A 19982-nucleotide genomic window follows, 5' to 3' on the forward strand; every position below is an offset into this window, starting at 1 on the left:
TGGTCTGACATAGCCTGACCCTCTGTATAAATCCACTAATTTGCCGGTGTAGTGTTTACGTAGTTATTTATGTAAATAGCCTACTAGGTCTGCAAGTTGCATTATTTGCATATTGGTCTACAGATAATCAGTCCTTTATAACGGTAACGGGGACACACATATAGCCTTGGTTATAGATGCGTGTGACCCTTGTTGTTATCATTTCAAATTCTTTATTTTCTAAAATAAAACTCTTACTGTTTTTGTTTGTATTTTGTCAAGATTTGAACGATTTTTGCAACAAACATGGCGGTGAACTGGGAAGGTCTTATCGGTGTCGTCATCTTTTACGTCATCATCTTGGCAATTGGAATTTATGCTTCCAGGAAGAATAAAGGAAAATCATCTATGGAAGATGTCATGCTGGCTGGACGAAACATCGGGATGTTTCTCGGTGTTTTTACTATGACAGGTCATAATTATTGTAATATCATAATTTTATAAATCTGAGTCGTCATTAAATTGTATTATACTAATTGATCAACTTAAAGATATATTGTCCCTTTAAAAAAATAATTTTTAAAAATACCTAAATAAAAATTAATATTTGTTAATGTGATGTTTTAAGAGAACTATATGTACGGTTTTCTTTTTATTTTATTGAAATCAATTGAATATATTTTCATGCTTTAATTTAATTAATAATTTATACTTGCCATTTTATACATTTATCACCATTTTTGGTAAGTTGAAAGAAAATGTATGTTTATTTATGGAAAAGTCAACATTTAAATGTCACTGTCTACAAAAGTATATATTACCAGTATTTAATTTTTGGGTGGCTATCATGCGGCCTTTGACCTTAATGAAAGTCTCCCTGATCCTACATTGTTTGCTTCTTTCAACTTTTAAGGAAGGCCAGTGTTTGCTCGCTCTTCCCTTATTGGTCCAATCTCGCTCTTCCCTGATTGGTCCAATCTCGCTCTTCCCTGATTGGTCCAAGCTCGCTCTTCCCTGATTGGTCCAAGCTCGCTCTTCCCTGATTGGTCCAAACTCGCTATTCCCTAATTGGTCCAAGATTTAAGATTTAAATCAACTTGTGGCCTGTCAGACAAAGGTTTTTGGTTAAAATTAACCGTTTCTTTTGTCTTTTTATAAATGAAATAATTATGTTTGTTGATTTTTTTTCTACAGAATTAAAGTGAATACGGTAACTTTATTAAAACTGCAAAATGGCATATTCAAAATCTGATTTTATTAATCTAGTTTTTCATGTTTTTGGGGACATACATCTTTATTTATTCTTATAAGACTATAGTCTTAACTATGGCGGCGAAGAGCGTTGTTAAATTGCCTTATGCTATCGGTCTCAAACGTTCTCTTAATTAACTGCGTTTAATTAAGAGAAAATGACCTCACTAATTTGATGCTAATCTGAACTGCTTCAATCCTAAATAAATATGTATATTTTTATTACTATTACAGCAACATGGGTTGGCGGCGGGTATATCAACGGTACAGCACAGTCGATTTATGATACTGGCTTAATTTGGGCACAGGCCCCATGGGCGTACTCTCTCAGCTTGTTTATAAGTACGTGCTTTACTTCTTTTAATTCATTTAATTTTACGTATAAAACATCACACTGTGCAATTAAGTAGGCCTAAGTTTTGACTTTCCCCAAGTCTGTAGTTATTCTCTTTTTATGTTAGTGTTAACGTTTTGATTTTTGTTTGAGCTCAAGTATTATACATATATGAAGTATATGTCAAACACATTCTAGAACTTAGACTAGTCAAATATAGGCCTACTTTATGAAAATCACGACAGAAAGAAGCATTGTGTAATAATTATAGCTGTAAATAGTAATTATTATTTCTTGTCTTTTAAGATGGACTGTTCTTTGCTACCCATCTAAGAAAGCAACGTTACGTAACCATGTTAGATCCATACCAGATTAAGTATGGCGACCGAGTCGGTGTACTCATGTTTTTGGCAGCTTATTCTGGAGAAATATTTTGGTCAAGCGCCATTCTAGCAGCACTTGGTGAGTGACTTTTATACAGTAAATATCGTAATCTTTTATTTTATAATTCCTGAAAATTTTAAAAGTGTGAAATGTATCTTAGGACTACAATTCCACTAGTAGTCGTTCACTTCTCTGAACAAGACTTAATTGGGGAATCCTTAAATATTTACTGACTTAAGTTCAATACCTAGTATTTAAGAGAAATATCTCACTTAAGTATGGTTGATGAATACATGTTTTTTCTTTCAATATCTATGACGTATATTTTGCAGGTTCAACATTCAGTGTAATCCTTGGTATCGACAAAACGCTTGCTATAATCGTATCAACGTGTATTGCCATGTCTTACACTCTCTTTGGAGGACTTTATTCAGTGGCCTATACTGATGTCCTCCAGTTAAGTTGTATATTTTTCGGATTGGTACGTGAATTGAAATGTTCTTTTAAGTGTCATATTTATTTGTAAAAACGGAAGACAACGCTGAGCTTATATAAAAATTAATAACTGTCGTCCTCCAGTCCATAGTAATGCTTGGTTCCCACTAGAGACGCAACACAAGGACGTAACGCAACGCAAGTGAGTTGACCAATCAAAAGCGATGGATTATTCGAACTGTCACTTGCCATTGGTCAACACGCTTGCTTTGTGTATAAATCCTTCCGTTGCGTCCTAGTGGGAACAAAGCTTTAGGCTTAATCTGCATCTGTATCTTGCTCTCCAGTTTAACTTTAATAACTTTATAATTGTCTGAATTATTTGTTTGTGTATTTTTAGTGGTTGGCGATTCCATTTGCTATGACAAACGAGCATGTTACGAGTATCACAGAGACGAATTGGTTTGGCACCTGGGAGAACAAATACACTGGTGTCTGGATCGAGGGTGTTTTGCTGTTGGTACGTCGGATAACTTCTTTGTAAACTATAGTTAACATATGTTTTCAGCATATATGCATATGAAATTTTAGTTGTTTTGGCCATGTTATACTTCTTGGTTGATTGGATCATATCAGATAAAATCAAACCACACCACCGCCTGTTGTTATAGTCCTTGTTTAAAGATTCATTTTCATAATCTATTAATATCATTCCTAATAACATTCCTAATATCATTCCTAATAACATTCCTATAGGCCTAGTTTTGCCACTAGCGGATGGTTCATTATTTTTCTCAATTGATTTAATTTTCAGAGTCTAGGTGGAGTACCATGGCAGGCGTATTTTCAACGTGTTTTGTCTGCCAAAACCCCTCGTTATGCACGAATTTTGTCGTTTGCTGGTGCCGCCGGATGCATGATAATGACAATTCCATCGTTTCTCATGGGCGCCATTGGAGCTAGTACTAGTAAGTACATTTATGGATAAAACTGTGATGTAACTAAAACTAGTACGCAACGTACGCAACTTAGAAAATGCCCTTCCAATAATTGTATTTGCCCCCACCTGCATCAATTCAAATCTGCGATGTTTGCAGCACTGTTGCGTCGTCTGTTGCCACTTGTGATTACGAAATAAAGAACTTTGCTTCAATACGTCCTTTACGTTGCGTCGCTAATTGGAACCAAGCTTATGGAAAATTCTTTTATGGAAATATTTACTGTAATTATCTTAAAATCTTGTTTGCTGTATAGATTGGAATGAGACCGCATATGGCCAAGAAATCACAGACAGCAACATTGTACTTCCTCTAGTGCTGCAATACCTGACTCCTCAAGTCGTCTCCATCATCGGTCTTGGCGCTGTCTGCGCCGCTGTCATGTCATCAGCCGATTCGTCACTACTTTCAACAAGTTCGATGTTTGCTAGAAATGTATACAAACGTATAATAAGACCAAATGTAATTATATTTTTATTCTTTTAAATTTTAATTGTAGAACACATTATTTACACATACTATATTGTTGGTTCCAACTATAGAAACAGCAAAAGGACGTAAAGCAACGTAAGTGATTTGACCAATCACAAGCGATGGATTATTTGAACTGTCGCTTGTCATTGGTCAACTCGCTCACGTTGCGTCTACACGTCCTAGAGAATAAGGGAAACAAGTTGTTTTTGTTAATTAATTTTCCCTATTGTATTTTCTTTTTCTATTTCAAGGCAAGTGAAAAAGAAATCATATGGGTTATGAGATGCTCAATTCTGGTATCAGGAACTATCGCCAGTACTTTAGCAATAACAATTGATTCAATTTATGGACTCTTCTATCTGTGTTCCGATTTCGTATACGTCGTACTTTTCCCTCAACTTGTCTGCGTAGTGTACGTCAGTTTCTCGAATACGTACGGTGTGCTTGTTGGTTATTTTCTCGGGCTGATACTGCGGCTTGGGGGTGGTGAACCGCTTTTGGGCCTTAAACCTTTTATAGAATACCCGTTTTATGAAGATGGCGAGCAATTATTTCCGTTCCGGACATTTGCGATGCTCGTTTCACTAACAACGCTGTGTGTCGTCTCGGCTCTATTTCATTACTTATTTACTAATAATATTTTAGATAAGAAATGGGATGTGTTAAAATGTGTGACAAACATTCAGTCTGAAGATGAGGGGAAAAACGCTTTCAAAACGCAAAACGGTCTGACTGTTGACGTGGGGTTATCTATGCTAACTAATAATGAATGATTTATTAAACATAATACACTGATAACGGTATGTTAATGTTGGGTTAGTAGCTAAGTAGGCCTAGATCACAATGAATGATCTACTCAACAATAAAGCACTGATAATGATTTACGGATTTACATCATTTATAAAAATTGCAAGCATAGAAAGAAACTCATTCTCACAAACTTCATCTTTAACCGTTTAATTATTATTCATAATGCGTGGTTCCCACTAGAGACGCAACACAACGACGTAACTCAACGTAAGGGATTTGACCAATCGATGGCTTATTCGCTTGTGATTGCTAAAGCTTGGTTCCCACTAGAACGTAACGCAAGGACGTAAACGCAACGCAAGCGTTTTAACCAATGACAGACGAAGTTATAGACAGTTTGCAATCACAAGCGAATAAGCCATTGCTTGTGATTGGTCAATTCACTTGCGTTGCGTTACGTCCTTGCGTTGCGTCGCTAGTGGGAACCACGCTTAACTGTCTATAACTTCGCTTGTCATTGGTTAAAACGCTTGCGTTGCGTTTACGTCCTTGCGTTACGTTCTAGTGGGAACCGAGCTTTATTTGTATTAACGCTAGACTCCCGTCAGGTACCGTCAGTTTGTTAATTAAGTGTACACAATAGATTCAATAAATTGTATATCTAATTTTAAATAAAAATCATGTTTTAAGTGATATAAAGACTGATTTTGGAATTAAATAGTTCAGTAGGCTTACATATCATTTGGTTCCCACTAGGCTAAGACGCGACCGCAACACAACGTAAGCGCAAACCCCAACACAACGTAACCCCATTTAACCAATCACTACCTGTTGATTGTGATTGGTCCCCGGGATTGGCAGCTCATTTTCGTTGCGCGTATATGCTTACGTTGCGCGCAAATAATAGGAATCAAGCTTATTATGAGTCATCAATGTCATTAATATACTCCTTCAATAAACTTACTTTATGATAAATATTGTTTATTTTTCTTTTGTTTAACATAATATTGGCGTTGCGTCATTCCCACTAGAATGCAACGTAAGCAGCCGCAAATTGACCAATCAAAGCGATGGATTATTCGAACTGTTGCTTTACTTGGTCAATTTGCTTGCTTTGCGGCTTGCGTCACGTTGCGTAGTGGGAACCAAGCTTTATTGGCTTCATCATGGATTACAACTGTTATACTGTATAAAACACAAACAAACATATATTTACTAGGCTGCTACGTACAGCTTGGTTTTCAAAGACAAGGCAAAAACGCATTTCACCCTAATAAGGACATGATATAAACATCTAAAGGTTCTCAATTGAGAGATGCAGCGCATAAAAAAACGATAGACGCGCAAGGCGGTGGTACGAGTTGACAATAAGCCGCGCGACAGGGTAGGATGATCGCGTCGCGATGGTGGTCATACATGGACATTGTAGTGTGCATTTATCGCGTCAGACAACCAAGTTTTTCGATATAATTGTTTTCAGAGCCTAAAATCAGTGATAAATGTGCATATTGCCGTCATAGGCTGTAAAATGAGTCGTAGTCGTAAAACTACACATAATCATGATTTAAAAACATTAACAACGGTATACTTCCCAGCAAACACGTAACGTTCAGCTAACGTTAATTTTGGTTATCGTTAGTTCACTATGAATGTTCGTATAACAATGTTCATTCAGAGAATGTTTTTTCATATTATCATTTGAACGTTATAAGAACGTTCTGAATAACATTATGTTATTTACAAAGCATTATTAGGCCTATTGATAACATTTACCTAACGTTTTAAGAACGTTCAAAATAACGTTAAAATAATATTTACATAACGTTATTGATAACATCTAACTAACGTTATAAGAACGTTCAGAATAACATTCAAAATATGTTATTTACATAACGTTATTTATAAAATTATAAGAACGTTCAAAATAACGTTTAAAATAATATTTACATAACGTTATTGATAACTAACGAATGTTCATTCTGCAATCGAGAAGCATTACCAACCTTATAATGAATAATAGGCCTACCAATATTCATATTGTGTGTTCCTTAAACGTACGGGGATTAAGACAATCAAACAAAAGGAGAGAACTCTTTTCATGGTTATGGAAAAATTACCATAATATCATTTTTCTTCACAAGAAACGCACATTGACGTAAGCTGTGAACATTATATTGCTGGTGGAAGAGTTGGGGTCTAAAATCTATTTTAAATCATGTTTAAAAAAATAGTGCAGGGAGCCGTAATGAACATGGTAGATTTTTTTTATTATAGAAGAAGAATTATACGCTGGTCAATGTACATGACCCAAATAAAGATGATTCAATTTTTTCACGCTGCTGCTCTAGCCCGCTACGTCCCATTAGGACTACTCAATCAAAAGCTAAAGCAGGCAGCAGTTATAGTATCTAAGGACGACAGAAATGCGAAAATGTAAACTCCACTATAATTTATTGATTCCAGCTGCTACACCCAAAAAACGTCTGGGAAAAGAGTCTATTAGGACATGTCATGCTAAAATTACAAATCCCAAAAGCACTTCTTGTATTTATGAGTCCCATTTGACTATAATACTGACTTTTGGCTGTAATCACTGTCAGATATTCATTGAATTATTATCAAAACAGTCCATTAAAGTTTGTGTTTGTAATAGGATACTTCACACTTGAAATATCTAGGGTGAAGAAGTGACCCCCAGACTTGACCTTAGCAATAAAATTAACTAAAGTGACAGAAATTGAGTATTCACTTCTGTAACCAAAAAATAATATTTATTCACATATAAAAAGAGAAAAGAAACCCAAAAACCATTGTCTGACAGACAATTTAGTATTTGTTGCTTTAAATTACATTTTTTTCAGGTAAAATAACTATTATGTGACAACAAAATGACACATTCAAAAACAAATTTGAAATAAACAATATTTTTCAATAAGCGAGCAGCGTTTTTTGTAAGAAATATTTCTTGTTTATTCATATGGCAGACCAAATTTTAAACTAAGATATCTTTATTTCCGAATAAATGACAGCTTGGCGCGCCATACTTTACAAAACATTCGTGGCGCTATATAGATCGTTTTCCGGTTCCTGCCCCACCCAACAAAGCAAAAATAAATGGCGGATGGCCGCCAGGAGTAGCTCATTATTCTGATATATATATCAGATTGTTAGATATAAAAAGCTTCAAAATTGAATGTTTGTACGCATTGCGCGGGATCCCTGAAAACGAAGAGGTGTTTGAAATGTTTTTTTACTGAAGATTATTATTAGGATGATTTAGTGGGCCTACTACTACCTAGGCCTACTACTACTAGGGCCAGGCCTAGGCCTAACTAGGCCTAGGCCTAGCCTAGGCTAGGCCTACGATAGAATGTCGTTTGAGTGGCAATTGAGACGCATGGCCATGGTTACGGTAGTTTTGCCTAATTTTGTTAATGTTGGACACATTCAGCATTTTTCTAGACTACTACTAGGCCTAGGCCACTACAACATTATTATTATAATAGTGACATTTTATTAGGAATATTTGTTTTTTGTGCACAAGAAATACAATTAAAAACAAAATAAAGATAAGCAAGTCTATTAGTATTAGCGCATTTTTATGCGATTTAATTCAAGGCGCAGAATATTCCGCTTGAGTGAGTTTCAAGAGTGTAAGACTAGAGTTAATGTTCTTTCACACCGGCGGCACGGTTACGGTCCAATGCCGGTGTTCTAAAATTTTAGGTACCCCCGTAATTGAGTGCACCCCCTATAGTCCATATTGTTGTTGTAATCTTTCTTTTAATTGTATAACTCCAGTGTTGTTAATTTGTCCAAAGTACAGTACGCCTTTTTACATCCATTTATTTTTAACATTTTTCACAATTGTGTCGTTTTGGGAGTGTTCAAAGTGCCCTCAATTTTAAATAAGGTTTCCATTTTATACCATAAAACCTTACCAGGCAATACCGCAATACTTCTGCATCATTTGTCATTATTTTCGTGTTTTTAGGAGGTACGTTTTAAGAGGTATAAAGAATCGCACATTATCGTAGTTTAAATTGTTGAAATTTGCAAATTTTCGACACAATTTGCCATACCAAGTTTTATGATTCTAACCAAATTTGAAGTATTTTAGGTCTAAGAAGCCTCACCTACACAATTGTGTATCACATTTCAATCTGTAGTAGAATGACATAATCTACAATTTACCAAGCATTTTGATAATACAATTTTCACTGTACATATTCACTTATACAGTAGGCCTAGGCCTATTCTATAAAAGTTTTTAAATGACGCCTTACAAAGAACATATCGCACAACAATACTAGTACTAGGCCTAGCATTATTATTAATTAAAAAGAAAAATTTGACTTTTAAATAGAGGTGCCGAATTGTGTTTTTTTTTATAACAAGTACTGTGGTCTTAATGTATTATATTAGATTATTATTTTTTTATATTAAATAATGTTTTTGAACACATTTACGGCCGCCATCTTGTTGGTTCCCCCTCCTGTTGGAGGAATCACTTTTCAGTCTGGAGTACGTCCTCTAGTCTTCGGCTTATTACATCTCTCTGGTTTTCACGCGACTATATGCAAATCACTTGGAGCGTCGAGAAAACAAAATCTTGAAGTTCAATTTGATTTTTTGTTCAATTTGTATTATTGTTAACAAATTACATCTGAAGTATTTCACTTTTTATCACCAAATATTCCCTAATGCAATGTTAATAGCTAAAAATTATTGATGATTCGATTTTTATCTTTGAGAAAATTCAAAGTAAATGATGAAGATAAATGTGATTGACCATGCAATGGCCACTGTAATTCTTATTACTCATTCTTGTTAATTATGTTTTTTTTTTTGTAGGAAACAGAACGCACGCGTTTTAAATGGCAGTGTCTAATAAAACTAATCGAGAGTTCACCAATTTGAAGTCTGATCTTGGTCGACTTTTTGACGGCGACCGGTTGCTTTGGTTAAAATTCTGCTTATTCGAGCATTTACGTATAGGGGTCCTCACAAAACCGAATGTCGTTGGAAATGATTTTTTCAATGAAATACATGACAATGGTAAAATAACACCTAATAATGTTAATCTTTTATTGGAGATTACAAAATTATGTGAATTAAAGAAAGCTGAAGAGCTTGTACTCCAGTATATTAGAGATAATGATGCTGAACATACAGAAGAAAACATATCACGTCGTCGAAAATTTATGTTTACAAAGTTGCGAAATGTTGATCCAGATGCGTTAAAGAGGGTTATTGCTTACTATGATCTGGCAAGATATAACTACACCAACATTTGGGATGTAACATTCAGATTGGAAACCGACCAACCTTCGAAAGAACCAGACAAGAAAGATGTGTTTGATGATCTTCTTCGACTGATTGTACATCATAGAAATGAACCACCACGTAGTGGTGTGCATAGAAAGAGAAAAAGAGAAGAAGGTATTAAATTCAAACAAAACTTGGTCATATTCATTAACTTATAATCTTCAAACTATCACAACTAACAGTTTGTTGGATTTAGTATGTAAAAATAAAAGTTATACATAAAGTTGTTTTTATTTTCAGTTTATTTTTGGGGTATTAACATTTTTTTAAATTTTCATAGGAGTTAGTGAGTATGAGTATGACGATGGTAAAGCATCAGGTTCTAATAAAGGAGCAGAAGGTAAACGTGAATTGATATTTATATATTAGCAGTTATCAATTTCCAACATTTAACAGAAGACTGAACGAAAAAAAATGATGTATTTTACGACCTTTTACAGCCAATTTTACACAACAAAAATGAACCATCCCTTTTCATAATAAATTTGGATCTTTAAACCATGGCAATAAATTGTTTTTTAATTGTGTAAACATTAACAAATATTATTAAGGTTTGTTTTTTGTTGTTTTTTAGGAAATAGAGAGGATAATGATGACAAATGTGTACCATCTAGTTCCAAACATCGACAAGAAGGTAAAAAAAACAAAAACAAAACTTGTAGCCGTCTTCTTCTGAAGACACATGGCTGTCATTGACGGATACTTAGTATCAGTTGACTTCACTGCTGGTGTACTCGAGATCTAAGTTTATACACGCTATACACATTTATTTTAATTTTTTATTTATACAACTTTGAGAATAAGAGGTAATCAATAATAATTTTAATTAGCAATAATCTAATCTAAGAAGTCAAATATTAACCTATAAATTAGTATTTTATTCATAGAAACCTATATTGACTGCCTAAAGAATCCAACAATTCTATAAGACATTTTTACCAGGTTTAACATAGAATATTTCTGTAGAACTGTATAACTATTAAAACTTATTAAACATTAAAATATTTATATTTATTCCTACACAATTGTATAGAAACCTTTCTGATCATATGACATTTTTTGATAGGATTAAATTTATAAAATCCCTATTTGTTGTACACTCAAAAAGAAATAATGTGATACAACGTTGGAATTTCACAATAATTCTCTATTCTCATTACAACTCTAACTTGATGTGTATTTTGTTCTGTACAGATTTTCCTGTAACACTTCAAGATGAAAGCCATAGTATGTATACTTCTTATGACCACTTTGACTTAAATGTTGCTGTTTGTCGGCAAATGCCTACAAACAGCAACCTCTTGTTTTGGTTACATTTGTATTCTGTAATAGTATTCTAGATAAGATCTCAAATATTGACATTAAGTCATTTTAATGTACAGTAACTGACTATAATTTCTTTGCCATTGGTATTGTTTATACTTCTTCACATAAATTTAAAAACAAGAAATGCTAACCTTCCACTGTAATACATTTTGTTTTAACAATAAAAGCTCTCATTTCATTTCTCAATTTTTGCATTCTCGCGGACTGCAAAACTCTGATTTTAATTTTTTTTAAACAAACATTTGTATGTTTATGGCGTAAACGGATTAAATTTTCATCATATTGCATGTTATTAGGTGATCATTTAGAATGCTAAATGATCACCTATTGTTATTGTATGAAATCTTTATTTTTTTTCTTTTTATTGTTTCTGTACACTATTTTGTGTAACAATTATCTCAAAAATTTTAATGTCAATGATTACCAAAATTTCAGAATATCTTTCAAATAATATAACTTAATCCTAATAAGCTTTCCAGCGTGATCACTCATCCGTGACGACATTTATACGCCATTTTGCGAAATCACATTATCAATCATATCTCCATAATTCATTATCACATATTAATGAAATTCACTACACGTAAACTTCAGGTCAAGGGTAAAAATATTAGCAAATAAAAAGTTGCGCGTTTCAAGGTCATGTACGTGAAATCGCGCGTTAAAAATTTAGAACGCTCAAAATTAAGTTTTGATCAATTTAGAGCATGAATTAGGCCATTTGCGCGTTTCAAAAAATTACTGCACAAAAACGCGTTTTTGCGCACGCGATTCTTAGAAAGCGTAAAAAATAAAATTTGATGTATAAATCACAATCTACTCACAATTCTTAGTACATTCACCGATTTTGAGTCCATTCCGACTTAAGATAACGCTATACGAGCACATTAAAAATGACAAAATGCGCAAATTAATTGCATCAAAGTGCTGAAAATGGTGAAAAATAAGGCATTTTTAAAATGAAAATAACTCTTCAGGATGCAAGATGACCCCCAATTTTTTTAACTTATTCGGGAAGCCATTGAGTTGTAGATATGAATTCATGTGCACATTTGACGTACAAAATGTTGTGACGTCATCAAATGGCCACTTGAATTTAAAATTAAGTTTTTTTTCTCTTTTGTCATATTTTATCACATTCAATAGAACGCATCTCTAATAATTTGTACCTGATTTTCGCTCAAATTTTAGTATGTGATTGCTCAATTAATTGACTTTCTCATGACCTGCCACTATTTTTATTTTGATGACGTCATCACGCGTAAAACTTGAATAACGTAGGTTGTGTAATTTCACCTTCGCCGTAAATTTGAATATCTTACAGCTCTTCAGAATTAAAGGTTACCTTGATAATTATAATTTATTATGAAAGCTGATGAAATGTAGATATGAATTCATATAAAAAATAAGCCTATAGGATGTTGTGACGTTAACATATGGCCAGTTGAAGTTTAAAAGTAGTTTTTTCATCTTTTTCGTCAAAGTTATACAAATTTCAAAGAGCGCGCACAGCGCTTCTACATGCCAAATTCTCTTCCAATTCTTATATTTATTTGCTCAATTCATTATCTTTCGAAATTGTCATCTTCGAGTTTATTTTGATAATTCCATCATACCAAAAAATTAAAACATGATGTGTGTCCCGTAATTTCACCTATGCTACACTGTATATAGATATACATTATATACTGTACATAATGTATATGGCATATAATAGGCTCAACTCAACGCTATAAGCGTATAATAGGATGGCATACATCAACATTTTCTGATCATATGTTAACGTACGTGCATGTAAAAAAAAAAATTAATTTCATTAAAATGATAAAAATGATCACCTATAATTCGTCAAAGTGACGAATTAAATTCTAGTTTTTAAATTATTATTTGTCATTGTTGTGCCATGTATTTTATTTACTTTTTCAATTCTCTTACAGAAAAAATAAAAGTATATCTACTAAGTAAACAAGAGATATTTCTGCAAAATGCCAAGAAATTTACACCAGCAATATTTAATAAATTGTACCAAGTCGATGTTTCTGAACTATTCACAGAGTTGGATCTACTCAAAGGAAATATAAAAACGAAGGAGAGTGAGTCAACTACATTAAAAGATGTGTTAGCTACCATCAAATCCACACCTGCGTGCAAAGTCCTAATAGATGGTGAAGGTGGTATAGGTAAAACTACACTATTAAGGTACATAGCATATAATGCAGGTACAGATAAGTCATTTGATATATTTGAAGGTAAAATTGTTTTTCTGTTGAATATAAGAGATTTAGAGAAAGATCAATCAATTTTAGATCTCATGATAAAGCAACTCGATATGGAAGAATTTGAATTAAAAACAAATATTGCAAAAGGTACATCATTAATCAAAGAATTCATTGTAAACAATGATAATAAAATTGTGTTGTTGTTAGATGGATTAGATGAATTAAAATTTGAGAATAAAAATTGTATTCGTCTTTTCAGAAGGGAAAAATTAAGGAGTAGTGTAGTGATACTCACCTCGCGAACAGAAAACACAGATGCATTCATAAATGCGTGTGATGTACACGTAAGAGTAAAAGGGTTCAAAGAAAGTAACATTGAAAAATATATTGACAATCACTTTATGCATTTCGAAAAACCTGACTTAGGAAAATCCCTTAGAGAAGAGTTATTTGGTGGTTTTGAACATGAAGAAATATGTTCAATGTGCACAAATCCAATGTTACTTCTCACAATTTGTGTTTTGTGGACAGACAACCAAAATCTTCCTCACGATAAAACTGATCTTTTTAAAGAAATGTTTCGTAGTATTTTAAATCAGTTCATCAAAAAGCAACAACAACACAATTTTATTTCTAAATTTGATGATGCTCCAGAAGAGTATATCAATGCTATGATTTGTTTAGGGGAATGCATGTATCATAGCTTAAAAAGAAATCAACTTTCAATAAAGAAGAAAAACCTTCTTGGTGACAAAAGTATGATTGATATTGCTCTGAAACTTGGGTTTGTTTATGAAGATGCACCAATTTCAATGTCTAGCTTTGAAGAGAATTATATGCCTCCACACAAATTAATAGTTGAGTCATTGGTGGGATTTTATTTATACAAACTCGGTGAGATTGAAGGTATGGAAAACACATGCACTCGCGTAAACCCATTATTTGCGCCATTAGATGAAAAAGAATGGAAAGAAATCAGACAAAGTGATTATTTTGAAAGGACAAGGGAGTTTGCAATTGGGTTCCTTGGAGCTGATGCTGGTACATTTTTAAAGCATTGGATTACAAATGATTTGACAGCATATCAATCTATTGATAGTTACTTGGGATTGGTAAAACAGCATCATTTGGATAATGTTGAAAAAACATTGATTAATCACATATCTAATACAACTTTAGAAATAAAAGAAATTTTGGAAGAAATTTCAAATTTATTAAGAATGTTCATCCAGTTTGTAAGAAAAGATGACAACGTTGATAAACATTTTTTAAATATTTTGAGGGAATTTCATAAAACACTTGATCCTTTTAAATATTTACAGAGTTTTTTTAATGCAATATCATTATCACCTGATGGTAAAGGAAAGGCTCTTGCACACATTTTATGTGTTTCAACATATGCTCAAAGTGACATATTTGACATGCACAATTGTAATCTATCAGGTACTGTAATGAATGCTATGAGTAGAGAGTTTTCTAATAGAGGAGTTCAGTTGGGAGTACGGCGCTTCACTATCAGTGGTAATAATCTTAGTGACATTGACGTTGCTTCACTGGTTTCTGTATTGAGTATGATGAATCCTTATAGTAGACTTGACATGCACAATTGTAATCTATCAGGTACTGTAATGAATGCTATGAGTAGAGAGTTTTCTAATAGAGGAGTTCAGTTGGGATTACAATACTTCAATATCAGTGGTAATAATCTTAGTGGCATTGACGGTGCTTCACTGGGTTCTTTACTGAGTATGATGTTTCTGTTGAATGTACTTGACATGCATGATTGTAATCTATCAGGTGCTGTAATGATTGCTATGAGTAGAGAGTTTTCTAATAGAGGAGTTCGGTTGGGATTACAAAACTTCAATATCAGTGGTAATAATCTTAGTGACATTGACGTTGCTTCACTGGTTTCTGTATTGAGTATGATGAATCCTTATAGTAGACTTGACATGTACAATTGTAATCTATCAGGTACTGTAATGAATGCTATGAGTAGAGAGTTTTCTAATAGAGGAGTTCAGTTGGGATTACAATACTTCAATATCAGTGGTAATAATCTTAGTGGCATTGACGGTGCTTCACTGGGTTCTTTACTGAGTATGATGTTTCTGTTGAATGTACTTGACATGCATGATTGTAATCTATCAGGTGCTGTAATGATTGCTATGAGTAGAGAGTTTTCTAATAGAGGAGTTCGGTTGGGATTACAAAACTTCAATATCAGTGGTAATAATCTTAGTGACATTGACGTTGCTTCACTGGTTTCTGTATTGAGTATTATGAATCCTTATAGTACACTTGACATGTACAATTGTAATCTATCAGGTACTGTAATGAATGCTATGAGTAGAGAGTTTTCTAATAGCGGAGTTCAGATGGAATTTAGTGACTTCAATATCAGTGGTAATAATCTTAGTGACATTGACAGTGCTTCACTGTGTTCTTTACTGAGTATGATGTTTCTGTTGAATGTACTTGACATGCATGATTGTAATCTATCAGGTACTGTAATGAATGCTATGAGTAGAGAGTTTTCTAATAGAGGAGTTCAGTTGAGAGTACGGTGCTTCAATATCAGTGGTAATAATCTTAGTGACATTGACGGTGCTTCACTTGGTTCTTTACTGAGTATGATGAATCCTGATAGTACACTTGACATGTGTCCGTGTCATACACTTGACATGCATGATTGTAATCTATCAGGTACTGTAATGAATGCTATGAGTAGAGAGTTTTCTAATAGAGGAGTTCAGTTGGGATTTAGTGACTTCAATATCAGTGGTAATAATCTTAGTGACATTGACTGTGCTTCACTGGGTTCTGTATTGAGTATGATGTATCCTTATAGTACACTTGACATGCATGATTGTAATCTATCAGGTACTGTAATGAATGCTATGAGTAGAGAGTTTTCTAATAGAGGAGTTCAGTTGGGATTTAGTTACTTCAATATCAGTGGTAATAATCTTAGTGACATTGACGGTGCTTCACTGGGTTCTGTATTGAGTATGATGATTCATTATAGTACACTTGACATGCACGATTGTAATCTATCAGGTACTGTAATGAATGCTATGAGTAGAGAGTTTTCTAATAGAGGAGTTCAGTTGGGAATTAAAGACTTCAATATCAGTGGTAATAATCTTAGTGACATTGACGGTGGTTCACTGAGTTCATTACTGATTATGATGCTTCAGTTGAGTACACTTCACATGCGTGATTGTAATCTATCAGTTGATGTAATGAACGCTATGAGTAGAGGGTTTTCTAATAGAGGAGTTAAGTTGAGAATAAAACACTTTTTTATCAATGGTAATAATCTTAGTGGCATTGACAGTGCTTCACTTGGTTCTTTACTGACTATGATGGATGAGTGGGGTACACTTGACATGTATGATTGTAATCTATCAGGTGCTGTAATGATTGCTATGAGTAGAGAGTTTTCTAATAGAGGAGTTCAGTTGGGATTATAACACTTCAATATCAGTGGTAATAATCTTAGTGGCATTGACAGTGCTTCACTGGGTTCTTTACTGAGTATGATGTTTCTGTTGAATGTACTTGACATGCATGATTGTAATCTATCAGGTGCTGTAATGATTGCTATGAGTAGAGAGTTTTCTAATAGAGGATTACAAAACTTCAATATCAGTGGTAATAATCTTAGTGACATTGACGGTGCTTCACTGGGTTCTTTACTGAGTATGATGCATCAGCGGGGTACACTTGCCATGCATAATTGTAATCTATCTGGTGCTGTAATGATTGCTATGAGTAGAGAGTTTTCTAATAGAGAGTTAAGTTGGAATTACAACACTTCAATATCAGTGGTAATAATCTTAGTGACATTGACGGTGCTTCACGGGGTTCTTTACTGAGTATGATGAATCCTTATAGTACACTTGACATGCACAATTGTAATCTATCAGGTACTGTAATGAATGCTATGAGTAGAGAGTTTTCTAATAGAGGAGTTCAGATGGGATTTAGTGACTTCAATATCAGTGGTAATAATCTTAGTGACATTGACGGTGCTTCACTGGGTTCTTTACTGAGTATGATGTTTCTGTTGAATGTACTTGACATGCATGATTGTAATCTATCAGGTACTGTAATGAATGCTATGAGTAGAGAGTTTTCTAATATAGGAGTTCAGTTGGGAGTACGGCGCTTCAATATCAGTGGTAATAATCTTAGTGACATTGACGGTGCTTCACTTGGTTCTTTACTGAGTATGATGAATCCTTATAGTACACTTGACATGAGTCCGTGTCATACACTTGACATGCATGATTGTAATCTATCAGGTACTGTAATGAATGCTATGAGTAGACAGTTTTCTAATAGAAGAGTTCAGTTGGGATTACAACACTTCGATATCAGTGGTAATAATCTTAGTGACATTGACGGTGCTTCACTGGGTTCTTTACTGAGTATGATGCATCAGCGGGGTACACTTGCCATGCATAATTGTAATCTATCAGGTGATGTAATGAACGCTGTGAGTAGAGAGTTTTCTAATAGAAATATCAGTGGTAATAATCTTAGTGACATTGACGGTGCTTCACTGGGTTCTTTACTGAGTATGATGCATCAGCGGGGTACACTTGATATGCATAATTGTAATCTATCAGGTGATGTAATGAACGCTGTGAGTAGAGAGTTTTCTAATAGAGGAGTTCAGTTGGGATTACAACACTTCAATATGAGTGGTAATAGTCTTAGTGACATTGACGGTGCTTCACTGGGTTCTTTACTGAGTATGATGCATCAGCGGGGTACACTTGACATGCATAATTGTAATCTATCAGGTGATGTAATGAACGCTGTGAGTAGAGAGTTTTCAGTTCAGTTGAAATACTTCGACATCAGTGGTTATAATCTTAGTGACATTGACGGTGTTTTTGGGTTCTCTATTTTAGTATGTCCTCTCAACTGAGTTTTGCTTAACAATAACATGCATGATTGTTGTTTATCAGATAGTGTACTTAGTACAATAATGAAAGACTGTTCAAACAGAGGAGTAACATTTTTGTCATAAATGCACACAATATCACTGTCAGATGTGAATGACATTATCCTCTGTAACTCGAGGCTAACTCAAGGGTTCTGCTGTGAGTAAATCTATAATAATAATGGCGGCAAAAAGCATAAAAACAAAAAAATGAAAACAGCTAAATTAAGCCTACAAAATGAAGTCCGTATTGAACCCACAAATGTGATAAAGATGCCCACAAATGTGATAATGCCCATAAATGTAAAAGTCAAGTCAAATTTAGTGCTATTTTCGAGGTTGAATTGGTTGAGTTGCTTCAATATTTGCATGTGCACGATACGCGTGCAGTTATGATCGTCCTTAACGCGTTGGATACTATTAAGTCGATATTTGCTATTTGTTGCTCGCGCGCACGATACTACATGGTTATAGTTACAGTATTTGCATTATGTACGTATAGTCAACATTTTTTGCTGCGTGTGCGTGTACGATACTACAAGGTCAATGTCCTATACCGTTGCATGCTACTATGTACATAATAGTAATCCAACAAATTACCAACCACGCACTACGAGTAGCATGCAATAGGAACTTGATCTTGTAGTATCGTGCATGCAACAAAAACTGAAAATCGACTTAAAACTATACGTACGTAATATTTAAGCCTGTTTTCCTTGTTAACAAGAGTTTCAGTGGAGAACCACTAGCTCTAGATATTATTATGTTGTTTACGTATCAAGGCTCTGTAGATTCTAATGTATTTTATTTTAAAAACAATTACACTTTTTTGACTGTATTTACTAGCTGTTTGATATAATTCTTACAATGTGTTAATGGAATGCAACTAAAATGGTATAAAACAGTGGTCAGACCCTCTGTGGTCAAACGCTCTGTGGTCAAACCCTCCGTGGTCAGACTAAATAATGTAAATAAGTATTAAGATTGAACATTTGTATTTTATTTTTAAATTATGTAAAAAGACTGAATTTTTAAATACATAAAATGTTAATTAAATTGATTTATAAGCAAGAAATAACTATTATTTATACCATTGGAATAATACTAGAATATGTAGGCCTTATTTGATCTTTATTTATGATAGTGATAAAAATAAAAAATAAATAGGTTACTAGTATTTTATAATTTATTTTTATTGACTTTGTAGAAAAGAATATTTTTGTGATAGCGATGTGATACAATGTGTATTGGACAAAAATCAAGTTAGAATTATAGAACGAATGGACTGTTGCATAGCATTGTATCAATTGTTAACAATTTAATATTAAACTCCTTTGCTTAAAGACTGACAGTGAGGTGTCTTGAACATCAGGGAAGCAATGTATTTTAACATAATGTTATCAGCAAACCTTTACTTGATGTTTACTTTGATTCACAAACTGACATAGTATTAGATTATAACTATTGTATTTGTAGTATTTACTTGTTTACTTGGTACAATAAACTTAGTGGTGCATTATGTATAATACTACGCATTTATTAATATA

General features: G+C 33.7%; 1 protein-coding gene across 1 annotated transcript; it reads left to right on the plus strand.

The window, feature by feature from the left end:
• The first annotated feature begins 198 nt into the window (after positions 1 to 198).
• LOC144837975 (high-affinity choline transporter 1-like) lies at positions 199 to 5008 on the plus strand. Its single transcript, XM_078693300.1, has 8 exons — positions 199 to 451; positions 1465 to 1572; positions 1871 to 2026; positions 2281 to 2429; positions 2784 to 2903; positions 3198 to 3351; positions 3638 to 3843; positions 4107 to 5008. Exons 1-8 carry the CDS (start codon positions 286 to 288, stop codon positions 4626 to 4628), a joined length of 1581 nt encoding a protein of 526 aa, XP_078549426.1. The 5' UTR covers positions 199 to 285; the 3' UTR covers positions 4629 to 5008.
• The last annotated feature ends 14974 nt before the right edge of the window (positions 5009 to 19982 follow it).

Source organism: Antedon bifida, chromosome 3 (genome assembly GCF_963402885.1).
Source record: "Antedon bifida chromosome 3, ecAntBifi1.1, whole genome shotgun sequence".
Taxonomy (NCBI): Eukaryota; Metazoa; Echinodermata; class Crinoidea; order Comatulida; family Antedonidae; genus Antedon; species Antedon bifida.

Bases quoted from the DNA above. Each gene is read 5' to 3' on its own strand.
- LOC144837975 (XM_078693300.1), top strand. From the start codon at position 286: ATGGCGGTGAACTGGGAAGGTCTTATCGGTGTCGTCATCTTTTACGTC. The intron at 2,027-2,280 runs GTGAGTGACTTT...TATATTTTGCAG, and splicing joins CGCCATTCTAGCAGCACTTG to GTTCAACATTCAGTGTAATC. The intron at 3,352-3,637 runs GTAAGTACATTT...TTTGCTGTATAG, and splicing joins CGCCATTGGAGCTAGTACTA to ATTGGAATGAGACCGCATAT.